At 43.8% G+C, this 12,945-nt stretch overlaps 1 protein-coding gene and 1 long non-coding RNA gene across 2 annotated transcripts in view; one reads left to right on the forward strand and one right to left on the reverse strand.

The window, feature by feature from the left end:
- The window catches only part of PLB1 (phospholipase B1), a 65,582-nt gene extending 63,107 nt beyond the window's left edge, over nucleotides 1-2,475 (forward strand). The window contains exon 37 of the mRNA XM_067564798.1: nucleotides 280-2,475. Coding sequence (XP_067420899.1) covers nucleotides 280-501 — 222 coding nt within the window. The 3' untranslated portion in view covers nucleotides 502-2,475. The remainder of the gene's footprint in view (nucleotides 1-279) is intronic.
- An 898-nt stretch (nucleotides 2,476-3,373) lies between these two features.
- Nucleotides 3,374-12,411, reverse strand: LOC137164171 (uncharacterized). The gene is made up of 4 exons (XR_010922961.1): nucleotides 12,291-12,411; nucleotides 11,829-11,914; nucleotides 8,205-8,255; nucleotides 3,374-3,783 (listed from the first exon to the last, which is right to left on the reverse strand). It is a non-coding gene; the product is annotated as an uncharacterized lncRNA (long non-coding RNA).
- Nucleotides 12,412-12,945: the final 534 nt, after the last annotated feature.

The following is a 12,945-nucleotide window of genomic DNA, read 5'->3' on the forward strand; positions in this document are numbered from 1 at the left end:
ATTTTTTGCATTTGGTTATCTGCAATAAATGGGTTCAGATGGCCAAATGCTGCTGGGATCTGAAATGTATAAAAAGGAACACTTGGGGAGGAAAAATCAGGTCATGACTTAAAAATCTGTTGGGCTAGGGGAGCTTTCACAAGAGACAGAATGCAGAAATGGTCAATATTATTGCTAAAGAGATAACTGTCCTGTCTCAATAGGAGTGGGTGACATATAGACTGAATGCTGATCGGAAATGTTCTGTGGCCAGTAAAATCCTCTCTCCTTCCTCTGTAGGAGAATCCCTTTTTTTTCACATCCAGAAACAGTGGATTGCAAACTACAGTTCCAGTAGTGAGAGCAGATCAGGTACCATCAGTGCCTTACTGGGGTGTGATTTTGGCAGCGGTAACTGGAGTCCTGGCAAGTTCTGTACTCACTGGGGTTTTGATGGCAAGAAGACTCAAGAAACATCAGCCTGAGAAAGTCATGGCAAAAGTGAAAGTAACAGTTCTGTAAACCAGACGCCTGTGGGGAACTTACATCTGCCTCCACTGGGACTGGGGTGATGGGGAGAGCAAGGGAAGAGCAGCTTTTGATTTCTAACTTTTTTTTTTTTTTTTTAACTAATCAAACTTGCCCATTTAAAAATGGAGGTATAGGCATTGGACAATGATTCTCCACCCAGTCACCTTGCTCAAAGAGGAAAATACAACATTTGCTTTACCTGGCAGTGTCTGCTGCACGTTGGCCATGCCTAGGAAGGAAACACACATTTCTTAACCCATGATGTCTTCCTCCTTCTGGATGCACTAATTCTCTGTATGATGGAAATTGCCCAGGATGCCAGTTCTGAGAAATGAGAAAACCATTCATGTATGCTGTAGCCTTATGAAATACATGCCCACCTGTTTTTTTGGAGGAGGCGGGTGGGACACTGGGTAGAAGATAATGACTGGGGATCATTGTTATGGACTATTAACCATTCCCCCTGAAAAGGTATGAAAAGCAAAAAGAAAAGCAGCAATATCCTGTGTTGGAGTCAAATGTGGAGCCTGAGTGAATACAAGAAGACTCGGTATTAAGAAAAAAGAAGTTTTATTTTTAGGCTGCTCTCAAAGCTTGTTATTGGCAGTAGGTTTTGTGTGTCTCCTTGCTAGGAATTTCAGCTTTATGGAGAACCCTTTTCCTGCTTTGAAGCTATATAGTGTCCATGCATTTGAGACATAGAATAGAAGTGGTCGTGCCTCCCTTGAATGAAACACACAAAAGGTGTAAGTGATCAATCAGTTCCGCATTACCCCCTATCCTCACGCTTGGTCACCAGTGGTCTGTCTGGTCCATTATCTCATCTCTGTCAGGGTTTATTGTGTTCTGCAGAGAAAAGCAACCCGCAGCCCACAATGCAGGTAACAAGTTGGGCACTGTACCATCCCCTGAGGGAAGCTTTCTTCCTGTCCCTTGTTAATGGTGAGCTTCTGCCCTCTCACCACTAGACGATGTCCCTGTGGTTCAGGGCTGAGTCACATCAGGAAGGTGAGGGTGGGGTAAATAGAAATATGAGTCTCTGCAGAATGTTTCACCAGTGCTGAGTATTTCAAAGTAATTCTCAAAACCAGGCTCTGGTCAGTGCTGATTCACATCTCCTAAGAGGGCAAATAAATCTACAACACTAATAAGTGCTACTAGGGATTGCAGTTTCTCAAACCAGACTCTCTCCCCTGCCCATAGCTGTATGTCTAGATCAGTGGTTCTCAACCTGCGGCCCAATCAGCACACAGCTGCAGCCCATGTGACATCCTCAGGGCCATACAGATAGTATATATATATTGTGTGGATGTGGCCCACATAACACATAGAGAGCTGCATTGGCAGCCCACAATGGAAAATAGGTTGAGAACCACTGATCTAAATATATCTATCTCGGGGTTTCATACTGCCACACATCACCATAGTATCTGACCATCTGGGCAAGGGCCCTCACTCACGTATTGACTTATGGCTGGATTCTGTACTGCATCTTTTGAGAGGTGCAGCACAGATGAAAAGGGAGGGACAAAACTGGCTCACAGGGCTGAAATAGCTGCTGTCTGGCAGCCTAGGCAGCCTCCCCAGCTACAGCAGCCCAGCCTCCCAGTAGTGCCCAGCAATACAGGAATGCCCCCAGCCTGCTCTTCAGCTGTTGGGACTTAGGGGAGCATGAGAGGACAACAGAAATTGGCTTACATGGGCCTCCTACTGTTCTTCAAGGGGGGGGGGAGGCTCCCCATCTTCTTGCAGCTCCTACATAGCCCCTATCCATTGACACAATGGTATATAATGACTCGATCAGGGCCAAAATGGGGCTCTTAACTTCTGTTTGGTAGAAATATCTTCTTGCAGATTTCCCATGTGGACTGAAATAAATGCAGAGCTCCACCGACATTTAAAAATCCAAAGCTCATGTGGTTTGCAGCTGTTTCATGTGCAAAATCGTGTCACTGAAAATCTGAATGTAGAGCATTCTCTCTGTGCTTGTTAAGCGGCGGTAACATTAAACTGGAATGAATGACACCACTGCCTTCTATTGGATAAAACATGTGATCTGCTCATGCGTTTATCAGTTGGTGATAGTTCCACCCTTTGGTGGCTGGAGGCCTGAAAAGACATTAGACACATCTGTCCCTAAACAACCAAGGGATAATACCCATCCCCTCAGGAAGACAGCTTAGCTCCCCCTCAGACTAGTAGGGATGATGGAATGCAATTTACACAGCTCTTGTGAGGCAGTATGGTCCAATGGTTGAGCCACCAGGCTGGCAGTCCAGAGACCTCGGTTCTGTTCCCACATTGTCTTTGACACGGGAGTGTGGCAGCTGTTTAACATCTCACAGCAAAACACACCACAGTGTAGGATAGGAAGTAAAGAAAAATACTGTATCTACTTGAAACTGCAGGGGGATTTTAAATCAGCAGAATTTTAGCCCTAGTCCCCCCGCATCTACAGCGAGGGACAATGGAGGCCCTAAAACAGTGTGAGAGGGTAAAATATGGAAAGAGCAAGAGGGCGATCAGCCATCCGCAAGGATCAAACCCAACATAAGCCCCTAACACTTGAGCAAAAGGAGTAACTATTTGGTGTGAATAATGAGCTGACTTTCTTTGCTGGAGCCAGCCACTAGAGGAAGACATGCTCACACACTGAGCTGCTGTATTCTATATGGACTCACCTAGATGGATTCCGTGGCCACGGCCAACCTCAGACACAACCAAGGCAAGTGTCCATTTGGGGCTGTGCGCGTGAAGGCGTAATGGGCCAGTGCAAATGCGGCAGCAATTCATGAGTCAGCACTCCGTTTGCCTCCCAACCTGCTGCCAGAGAGGGAGAAACTGCCACCAGACTCCCTCCCACACAGAGATAGAGACCCCACTTGTTTGAGGGCCCTATGGGCACTTGAAGACCTGCAAAGCTCAAGGCTGGTCTTGCATGTTGTCTCCTTCCTATCCACAATGTTATCAAGCATACGACTCCTCCTCCACTCCTCCCTCCAGTCCCCAGGAGAGCAGCTGCCATGTCCTTCCAGGTGGAAGGCATGTGCTTAGCATGATCGGGCGGAGGGTCTAAAAGCCTAGGAACCGTCTCTCGCTCACACGCATGAGTGCTATGAACCATCTCTCTCTCTGTCTCTCTGGATGTCTCTTCACATTTGCCCTGTGGCGTGGGCTGAATGGTTTCTGCTGCTCCTGCTGCACCAGTTAAACAACCTGTTCACCTCTTGCCCAGCCTGAGCTTTCTTCTCTGTATAGCTGCCAATAATCTGTCTTGCAAAGTACATAAATACATCAGTCTGTTAATTAGAACATGTAGCCAAATCACATTCCCTGAGCTACCGCTTGTTTACGCTCAACAATGACATATTCAGCCTTTCTCTAAGGCCTTTGTCTGAGAATCCCAAAGCACTTTACAATCAGTAACATTTGCAATTATGCATCCCAACGCCCCTCTGAGTGACTATTACTACATTCATTTTACCAGTGATGAAATGTATGCATAGACAGGTGAAGTGACTTGCCCAAGCTTACACAGTGAGTCAGTGCCAAAGCAGAAATCAGAACCCAGCAGTCCTGGTTCCCCATGTGTACAGCCCAACTTCCTGCTGTGTAACTATTGCACAACTTGAGTGACTAAACTAGGAAAGGTACCGGTTTTAAGCATGTTTGTCTCTTAGCTGTTTAATGTAAATACAGCAGAACATCCCTAATCAGCAGCAGTAGAGAATGAAACAGGCATTTGCACGCTAGGAAGCTGGAAGATGACTGAGAATCAAAGCAGTGCTGATGTCACATTCCCCATGGGGAAGCATTCAGCAGTGCTTTGGCAGAGGTCCAGCCCAATTACAATTATTATAGGGTGGAGAGGAGAAGCACAGAGAAATTCTGTGGCCGCTGTCATGTTCCCACTTGCTTTACCCACACCCCAGCAGTTACTCTGCCAGCAGCAGCCTCCTGTCAGCCAGAATGCAAAACTGCAACTGGCATCCTCTTGGAGCTTACTTACTCAGAGCTGGAGGGAGTGTGGACTAGGGTTTAGAACAAAGATTTGGGAGTCAGGAACTAGCAGGGTCTCCTCTTAGGTCTCACTGTGAGGCTAGGGCTGGTTGAAATCTTTACAGGAAAAAAATTGCTAGTGGAAAATGTAGGCTATTGTAATTTCCTATTGGAAAAATGTCAATTTGTATTTTTTTTTTTCAGTTTTCCAGTACAGAGAGTCAAAATGAAAAAAGTCACATCAAAAATAATCTTTTGAAACCAAACCTTTTGTTTAGAAGTGCAAAACGTTCTGACGTGTTGACTTGCTTGGTTTTGACAGAAAATATTTTTAAAAGGGTTTTGATATTGTCAATTTGACATTCATATTTTGAGTTTCTGTGCCATTTTCAAATGGAAAATGATTTTTGAATGTCAACATTGCCCATGTGAAGAAAATTCCCTTTTCTGAAAAGTGCTTCTAAATTCATTCAAGTGTGTGAAGTGCTTTGGGTGCATCCTTAGTGTGGCATTAACTTGAGTGATTTATATTTGAGTTACTTCTTTTGTGTTAGTCTAGTGTGAGTGAGAGTTGCTGTGAGGGCCTGCAGCCACACTGGTGGTGCACTCACTGGTGTGGGCACAAAGACTTCTGGGGGCATATCCCATGGTTCTAAGTGCTGCTCTTAGCTAAGCCGCTCTATTAATTTTTTCCCAATGTGTTGTGGGAACACTTGTCTTTCCTTTCTGGGTGCGTGGATGGAGGTGGTGTTAGCTTGACAACTCACTAAAATCAAGCCGTTTCAGCTCTGAATGCTCCAGATTTCTGTCCATGGCCTTTGTTCCAATCAGTGGCAAAGCATGGATCCTAGTCTGAGCAATGGCCTATGCCGAATGTTGGCATTCTAATTTTAAATCTAATTTAAATCTAATTTTGGAAAGAGGAGACAGATACAGGGCTGTGAAGTATGGAAGAGACAAAGGTTAGCTGTAGTAGGGGTATTGCCCTTTCGTGGACCCAATTTCCCCACTTCCAGCCAGGTTCCTGTTGCTGTTTTGCAGATCTCATATGTTTCCAACACTAAATTATATTTAACCATCCCCAACAACGAGCCTCATAGTGTAATCACTGTATCATTTATAGTATGTGTTCATGTGGGTGGGTGAAACGGTGCTAAACATTTCACCGTGTGTCTCAGCTGCAGCCCAGAACAAATAAAGATGCCTTTCCGTATAAGGCTGAGTCCTAGCGCCTATCTCATCAGGGAGCACCTGATCTCCCAGCTCACACCTTCTGACAAGCCTGCCCACTTGACCTAGTTAGCAGAGCCATCCTCAGACTTTCCTCCTGCATTAGGGAAGCAGGGAATGTGAGGCACGCTGGTTGCTGATCTGTTCAGGGGAAGGGAGGTCTGCTTTAATTGTTACCATAATGCTGTCCCTGACCAGCCTTTGACCGGAGCACTGAGGCTCAGTCAGGGAGTTGCTCCTGTGCTTCCTCTAATCCCCCTCCTCCAGTGTGTTTGGCTGAAACCTAACACTCGCATGGAAGACTTTTATTTTGTTAGATCAGACTTTAAAGGAGAGCACTCATGAGATGAAGGGGATCTGGGTGACTGGGGGCCATGCCTATCTCTATAAATTATTGAGTCCTAAGCTTTTGTTATGCATCCATGTCCTTTCATGCAATCATCTTTGGAGATTTAACACATTCCCCTGCATTATTACATTCTAATTATAGTTTAGCTTGGCTACTAGCAGAAGCGGCCTTTGGTTTCTTTTTTTAATTGAACTGGGTAATTGAAAGTTAGGTCATTCTGGAATCTTTCCCTGCATAAAGCCAGAGGAGTCCAGAAACCTATTGCAAATGCATTAGCTCCCTCCCTCTCTCTCTCTCTCCTCGCCCCCTCCCCCATTGGAGCCTATCCAGATGGAACACAAACAAGGAGAGGACAAATGAGCAGCTCTCTGCCTCCTTGAAAGCCTGCGCTGATGTCAGCTCCCATAAAGTGGCACTTTAATCAGCACACAGGGAATGGTTCTCTCTCTCTCTAGCTGCCCCAAGCAATTCTCGTACAGAAACATTGGAGTTCATGGGAGAGAGGGTTTGTTTTCTTTATTACTTAAAAAAACAAAGTAGCAACTTTGTTAGTGCTTTTGTGAAGGGCTAGCCTGGCAGCCCTGGAGACTGAATTTTATGCACAGAGTTGGTACAGCATGGGCAGCAGTAGGGCAAGCTCCTACCACATAGGCTCTGCCAATACATTTTTACCCTGATCTGAGAATCCAACTTCAGTCACCCTGGGCCATAAAGCCTTAGTGTCTGGACAAAGCACTCAAAATACAGTGCAGGGTACACTCCTGCCTTGGCCGGGAGGTGGATGGACTAGCTGACTTAATAAATCCTAATAAGATAGGAAGGTAGTAGGAGGACTGGGAGTCATTGGACCTGAGTTCTGTTCCTGTCTAAGTAACTTAACCTCTCTCTGCCTCAGTTTCCCCATATGTAAAATGGGGCTAAAATTGCTTACCTACCTCATATGGCTGGATTGGAAACACTTAATTCATTCATGTGATTTTGGGATGAAGACTACTATAGAAGAACTTGTTTTGTTGTTGTTATATAGTTTTCCATTTAGATTTAATCTAGACTCTTTCCTTCACAATATTTCAAAATGTCTTTAGTTTTTACATTTCCCCAGTGCAGTGAGAGCTCTTGGGAAGCAGTTGTATGATGCATCTAGCATCTCCTGGCTGTCTGCCCACAGGTGTGCCTGCAGGTAAACTTCCCTACTGTTTGCCAAGCTTAATGGCTGTGGTAATGGATGAGCTAGGACAAATCTCAATGGTGCAATTTAAAGACAAATTTTAGTCTCCATGGTGCAAGGAGATTACCTCATTCCAGACATTCAGAAGCACACCAGAAAAAAAAAAAAAACCAAAACCCAGTTATATTAACAGGCTAGTGTCAGTGTAAAAGCAGTCAGCTGGCCTCCATCAGCTGTTTTTATTGGGCAGCCTGCTTCACAGTTAAGTGGTTTCCTAATTACAGTCTATGCTGTATTCCCCGGACTGCACAGCAATGCATCATCAGGTGCTGCTGCTTCCTTTATGGCTGCTGAGGCCCATTGCACCATGGCACTGCCTTAGAATTAACGCTTTGCTCACCAGTGCAATTAAAGGAGGATTAGAGGCGGATTGGTGGTAGCTACATTCTTAACTTTCTCATGCCAGCTGTGTCTGGCTGCTCACAGGTCTCTTCTCACAAAGCCTGAAGGTGGCTAAGAGCCTTGTGCAGCTTTTTAAAAATAGCTCAGTGATGGATGCATTTCATAAATACCTGCAAACTATTACTCTGGGGGGGAGAGAGCTCCCAAAGCCTAAGGGGGTTTAAGGCTCAACTAGGATCAACCCAAATCTCCCCCTCCCCCCAAAAAAGAGAAAAACATTGGGATCCCTTGAACAGATTGGTTTTCCCCCGCTCAGTCATCACCTCCTCTTCCCTTTACTTCTTGCCAGCATAGACTTCCCTTCTCAGCCCCCTCAGTCTCATTCCCAAATGAGGAAATCTAGCTCAGGCAAGCTGCCAGGAGCATTCAGCTGCAGTATTGCCAACTCCAGGCATTCAAAAATCCTGAGTCAGGCCCCCCAAAATCATGAGATTTAAAATAATAATAATAATAAATATAAAAATGTTGGGGGTTCTTCTTGTTTACCTTCTGGTTTTGGAGTCTTTGGGGTTCACGTTTGCAAGCGTTTCTCCACAGCTGTAAGGGATAGAAACATTTTTATTTTTTAAACAAAAGCAGACATGCTCAGCAAATCACAAGACTCCAGGAGCTGAGGCTTTAACACCAAATATTGCAAGACATGATAAAATTGTGAGAGTTGGCAACACTACAGCTGTCAGCTCACAGCTTCATCTTTGCCTCTTCTGATAATGGGCCCAAGTTCTGGCTTCATCTGCTGAAAACTGCTCAGCACATCCCTAATAAGTAAGACCTAGGCTGCACTAGAAAAGCTTTGCTGGCATAGCTCGGCCAGTATAGTGATACTGGCAAAACCTTCTTAGTGTAGATGCAGCTTATGCCAGTTGTCCAAGCAAAATAAGTTCTGCCAGCCAAAGTACTTTTTGCTGGTATAATTACATCTATACAAGGGCTTTTGCCAATATAGCATGTCATTAAAAAAATCACACCCCTTACTAATATCACCATATTGACCAGAGCTATTGGAACTATTCTCCATTGGGAAATGTAGTTGAGTCAAACTCTAAATGCTTCACAAAATTGAATCTATTTCACCAAAATTTCATTGCAGAGACATGGGAGGGGAGGAGTTCTGCAAATGTCAAAACATTCCACATTTTGACATGTTTTGAAACAATTTTTTGGGTCCAATTTTTAAAATTGTGTATTGTACCGTATGTTATAATATAAAAGTTTAAACAGTTGAAGTTGAAATTAAATGATTTTGTCAAAACAAAACATTTTAATTGACCCCAAAATGATGATTTTTTTTTTTTAATTTTCCTTCATGGAGATATTACAAAATTTTCAAGTTTCATTCTGATTTAAAACCAAGACAGATTTTGAAATCCTTCATGAAACAGAATTGTCATTCTGCAGCCAACTCTCTTACTGCCAGTGCAAGGATGAGTGGAAATGTAGAGAAAAGAGTAGCAAAAGTCTATTTCAATTGCCCATAAATGTTTGGGGTCCAAGTTTTGGACACAGGTTTGTGATTGGGTTTCCTTCCTAAGGCTCTCAACGTGTTGAAATTCACAATTGGGGTGTTTCCTTCATGCGCCCCTCCCTCCAAATTCCTTTAGTCATCAAGGACTGGCGGCATTGGCCAGAAATTGAAGGCGAACAGTTGAAATGTCCTAGTCAGGCTAGGTTCAGGACTCTCCTAATCCGTGCCTTCAGCCACTCCTCCTGCTCTGCTCTCTGCTTGCCCAGACCTTGGCCATTAGCAGAGAAGATTCCTCATCTGAGTCTGGCTCCCACTTCCCTGAACGTCTGAGGAGATGAGTGAAGTGACACAGAGCTAAAAACAGTGCAAGGGAAGATTACCCATGCGGTACCTGTTGTGTGGATACAGCTGGCTGCACTCTTCCCTGCACCTCTTCTTCTACACATTCCCTATTCATGGCCTCCCCATCAGCCTCCTCCAGGCACTGGTCAAGGTGGCCATCCATCAGTCCAGGAGGAGGAAGCTGGATGAGTGGGAGGAGTTTCTTTGCAACTATGGGCCTTTTTCCAGTCCCTTGTCTGTGCGCATATTGGGGCTGAGTTCCTCTGGGCAGCATCCACTAATCCTTAGATTCCTTCTCAGAGCAATAGATATTGTCCAGATTTCTCTGCTTAACTCTCTCTCTGGATCCCTTGTTTCGACAGAGTGGCCTAAACTCCTGTCCCTGTTTTTCATTCTTTGTCCCCTGCAATCATTTATCTTCTGGATCCTTTGGCCTCTTCTGATGCGCCTTTTGTTGTTGATGTTCTAGTGGGTACTGCCCATCATTCCAGAATTTAAATAGGCTGGTCTTCTTCTTTATCAAACAACGACAAGAGGAAACCAAAACTGAAGCTAATGCCCATCTAGGCGTCTCTGCAGAGCCTGAATACCTTAATCCCTCTATGATCTTTTCTAATTGGATCAGTTTATAAAAAAGATTGAGACTTGACTTTCTGTAGTGGATCCCACACAAAAAGCACGTCACAGACACTGTGGTGTTTTATCTTATTCCACCTCAGTAGGGTAGCTGTGCAGGAAATAAACAGCAGCATTTCTATGCCCTGCTGTACAGTCCCATAGCTAGACCCTGGAATATAGTGCCACTGCTATAATAAAACTTAGCCCATAATGTGCTTCTTATCTTCAAAATGTCTTACAAATGTTACTTGCCCTTCACAAACATCACCGATGCATTTGTAATGTTATTTTGCAGATTGGGAAACTCAGACCTGGTGCCTATCTCTTTTTTGCATTGTTGACATGATATATTTTCCTCACAGCCCTGCGATAAAACCTTTTTGCCTATTTCACTTGATAATCTTTTGCTAAAATCGACTCCATTTTAAAAACTCTTCATCTCTTTGTATACAACCATATAAGAATGAGAAAACGATCATCTTTTTAAAACATTTACGAATTGACATATGTCCTCCATCTCCGTCTCCCCAGGTCTGTTGCTATATAGGGTTACACCACTGCTAGTCTCCATTAGATGTGCAATGACTGTCTGGCTAAGAGCAAAGGGTTTGTATGTGAAGCTGCACTTCTACAACCACACTGCAGCTGCTGCACGAAGTGCCACCACATCAGAAATAAAAACCTCTGACTATGGCTCTGTAGGGTCTGTAGTTCACATATGTTTTGCATTACAGCCTGTAAACTTTCTTCTAGCTGAAGCAGAACAAAGGGATCCCAGCTGTGACCAATTATGGTCAGAGATGCATTTAGGTTAGAGTTCAAAAGGGGTGTAAGGTTTCAGGCTCTCACTCTAGCTCAGTGAAGTAGCTAAATGATAATCCCTGCTTGGATTATACCAGGTTTGAATACTTTGGGCCTGATTCTGATTTCACATTCATTGTCTTTATCCTACTGTCACAGCATTGACTGTAGTGGACCTATTCCTGATTTAAATGGATGAGGTTATTATCAGGCCCAGTCAGTACAATATACCAAGGTAATCTGAAGGGACTGGAGCTCACTTAACAATGCCCCTCTGTAGTAGCAGATGCAAGTGGCAAGACTTGAATCTGGATCCAGATCCAGCCCTCCTGAACTATGGGGAAGTATTCAAATCCAAGGACTTGGGTCAGGTCCTCCTCATCATCATTTTTCAGAGCCTATACAGCGGTGTGAACATCACATCTCTCTTTAATGTGCTTTATGAGCTGTAGAAATAATGGTTCCCAAAATGTATTTTAATTGCACAATAGATTGTTTAACATGCCATTTTCGAAGGGACTTTTATCCAGCCTCTATATCTAGGTCCTGATCCTGCAAGTACTTACTAGCAAGCAGAGTTCTTACAATCACAAATTGCCCCACTGAAGTCAATTGAATGCGCCTCAAGGCAGGGACCACAAATTCAATTAGCAAAGGATTTGAAAAGCACCCACATCTCCAAGAGGTCTTTTGTGGGAGTTGCTGAGCTGGTTTTGTCCCTTCCCACCCTGGAGAAAGGCTTGGTACAGGGGGGCATTCTGGGGCAAGCAGGAGAATGTGTCAGGGGGTGGGTGAGGGATTGCCTGGGGCATTCTTATGGTGTTATATATAACACAATTAGTAATAGTGTGTGTGTGTGTGTGTGTGTGTGTACACGTGTGTACCTTTTTCAGACCAAAATGTGAGTTTTTCAAGCTGTATGTGTCCTCAAGAGTTTGCTCTGATGTATTTCTTCAATATACAACAAACACTGAAAAGCAAGGACATCATAAATTAGAGTGACATTCACACCCAACACAATCCCAATCTCCAAGCATTAGCTCACCACCATCACACTGCTCAACCTCATCAGCTCACTAAGGGCTCACTCCTGTAAGGTGCTGAGGACCCTGAATTTATCAAGCAAAGTACTTGAGCGCATGTTTAATCTTAAACACATGAATAGTCATAGATTTTACCATCAGAAGACATCCTTATGATCATGTAGCCTGACTTCCTGCATAACACCAGCCATTGAACAGTACTGAAGTCAATGAGACTTCATGCTTAAGAGCTTTGTTGGATCAGGGCCAGGATGCTCAATATGTTACAAAATCAAGCCCCAATACCTACTGTAACACACTCACCTTCATTTCAACAATGCTGTCACCCTCATGGCACGCAATCAAAGAACTGGCTGGGCGCTAGTGGCCAAGGGAGTTTGCCACACTCTTCAGCAGGATCAGTGGAGAAGCTTTCCCCGCCATGGATGTCCCAAGATACAGATTTGGGGAACAGGTCCCTTCTTATAGCCTTAGAGCTTGTGGCCTTCTCTCTCAGCTTCCCCTGGCATATGTGAAAACAGCTGTGTTGAGTAACAGGCATAGCTCTTTTCTTTTTTGATGATAGTTTTTTTTTTTAATTACCCTCGGTAAGAGATCTCATGAGAAGTGGTAATAAATGTGTAAAATTTGACATCTGTGTTGTGTGCCTTATGCTATAGGAATCTGAAAACATGTTAAAAAAGAAGTGATTTTTAAATGTGTAGATTAGGAAAAAGATTGATTCATTTATTATAATTGTATAGATAATTGAGTGCAGTTCTGCTGAGTAATTCCTGTGTTTGTAGATGAAATGTGTTAAAGTAAGATTTGAATTCCTTTATTTTCCATTAAAATTAAGAGAAAAGGTCAATACAAGAAGTGATTTCTCCATAATACATTTGTAGCTACAATTGTACTGACCATTATATGACATCAGTGAGGGCAAGATCAGCATGTAACAAATAAGAAGAGTCTGCAT

The sequence above is a fragment of the Emydura macquarii genome, unplaced genomic scaffold, assembly GCF_026122565.2.
Source record: "Emydura macquarii macquarii isolate MOO-44397 ecotype Brisbane River unplaced genomic scaffold, CSIRO-AGI_Emac_v2 contig_2676, whole genome shotgun sequence".
NCBI lineage: Eukaryota > Metazoa > Chordata > Testudines > Chelidae > Emydura > Emydura macquarii.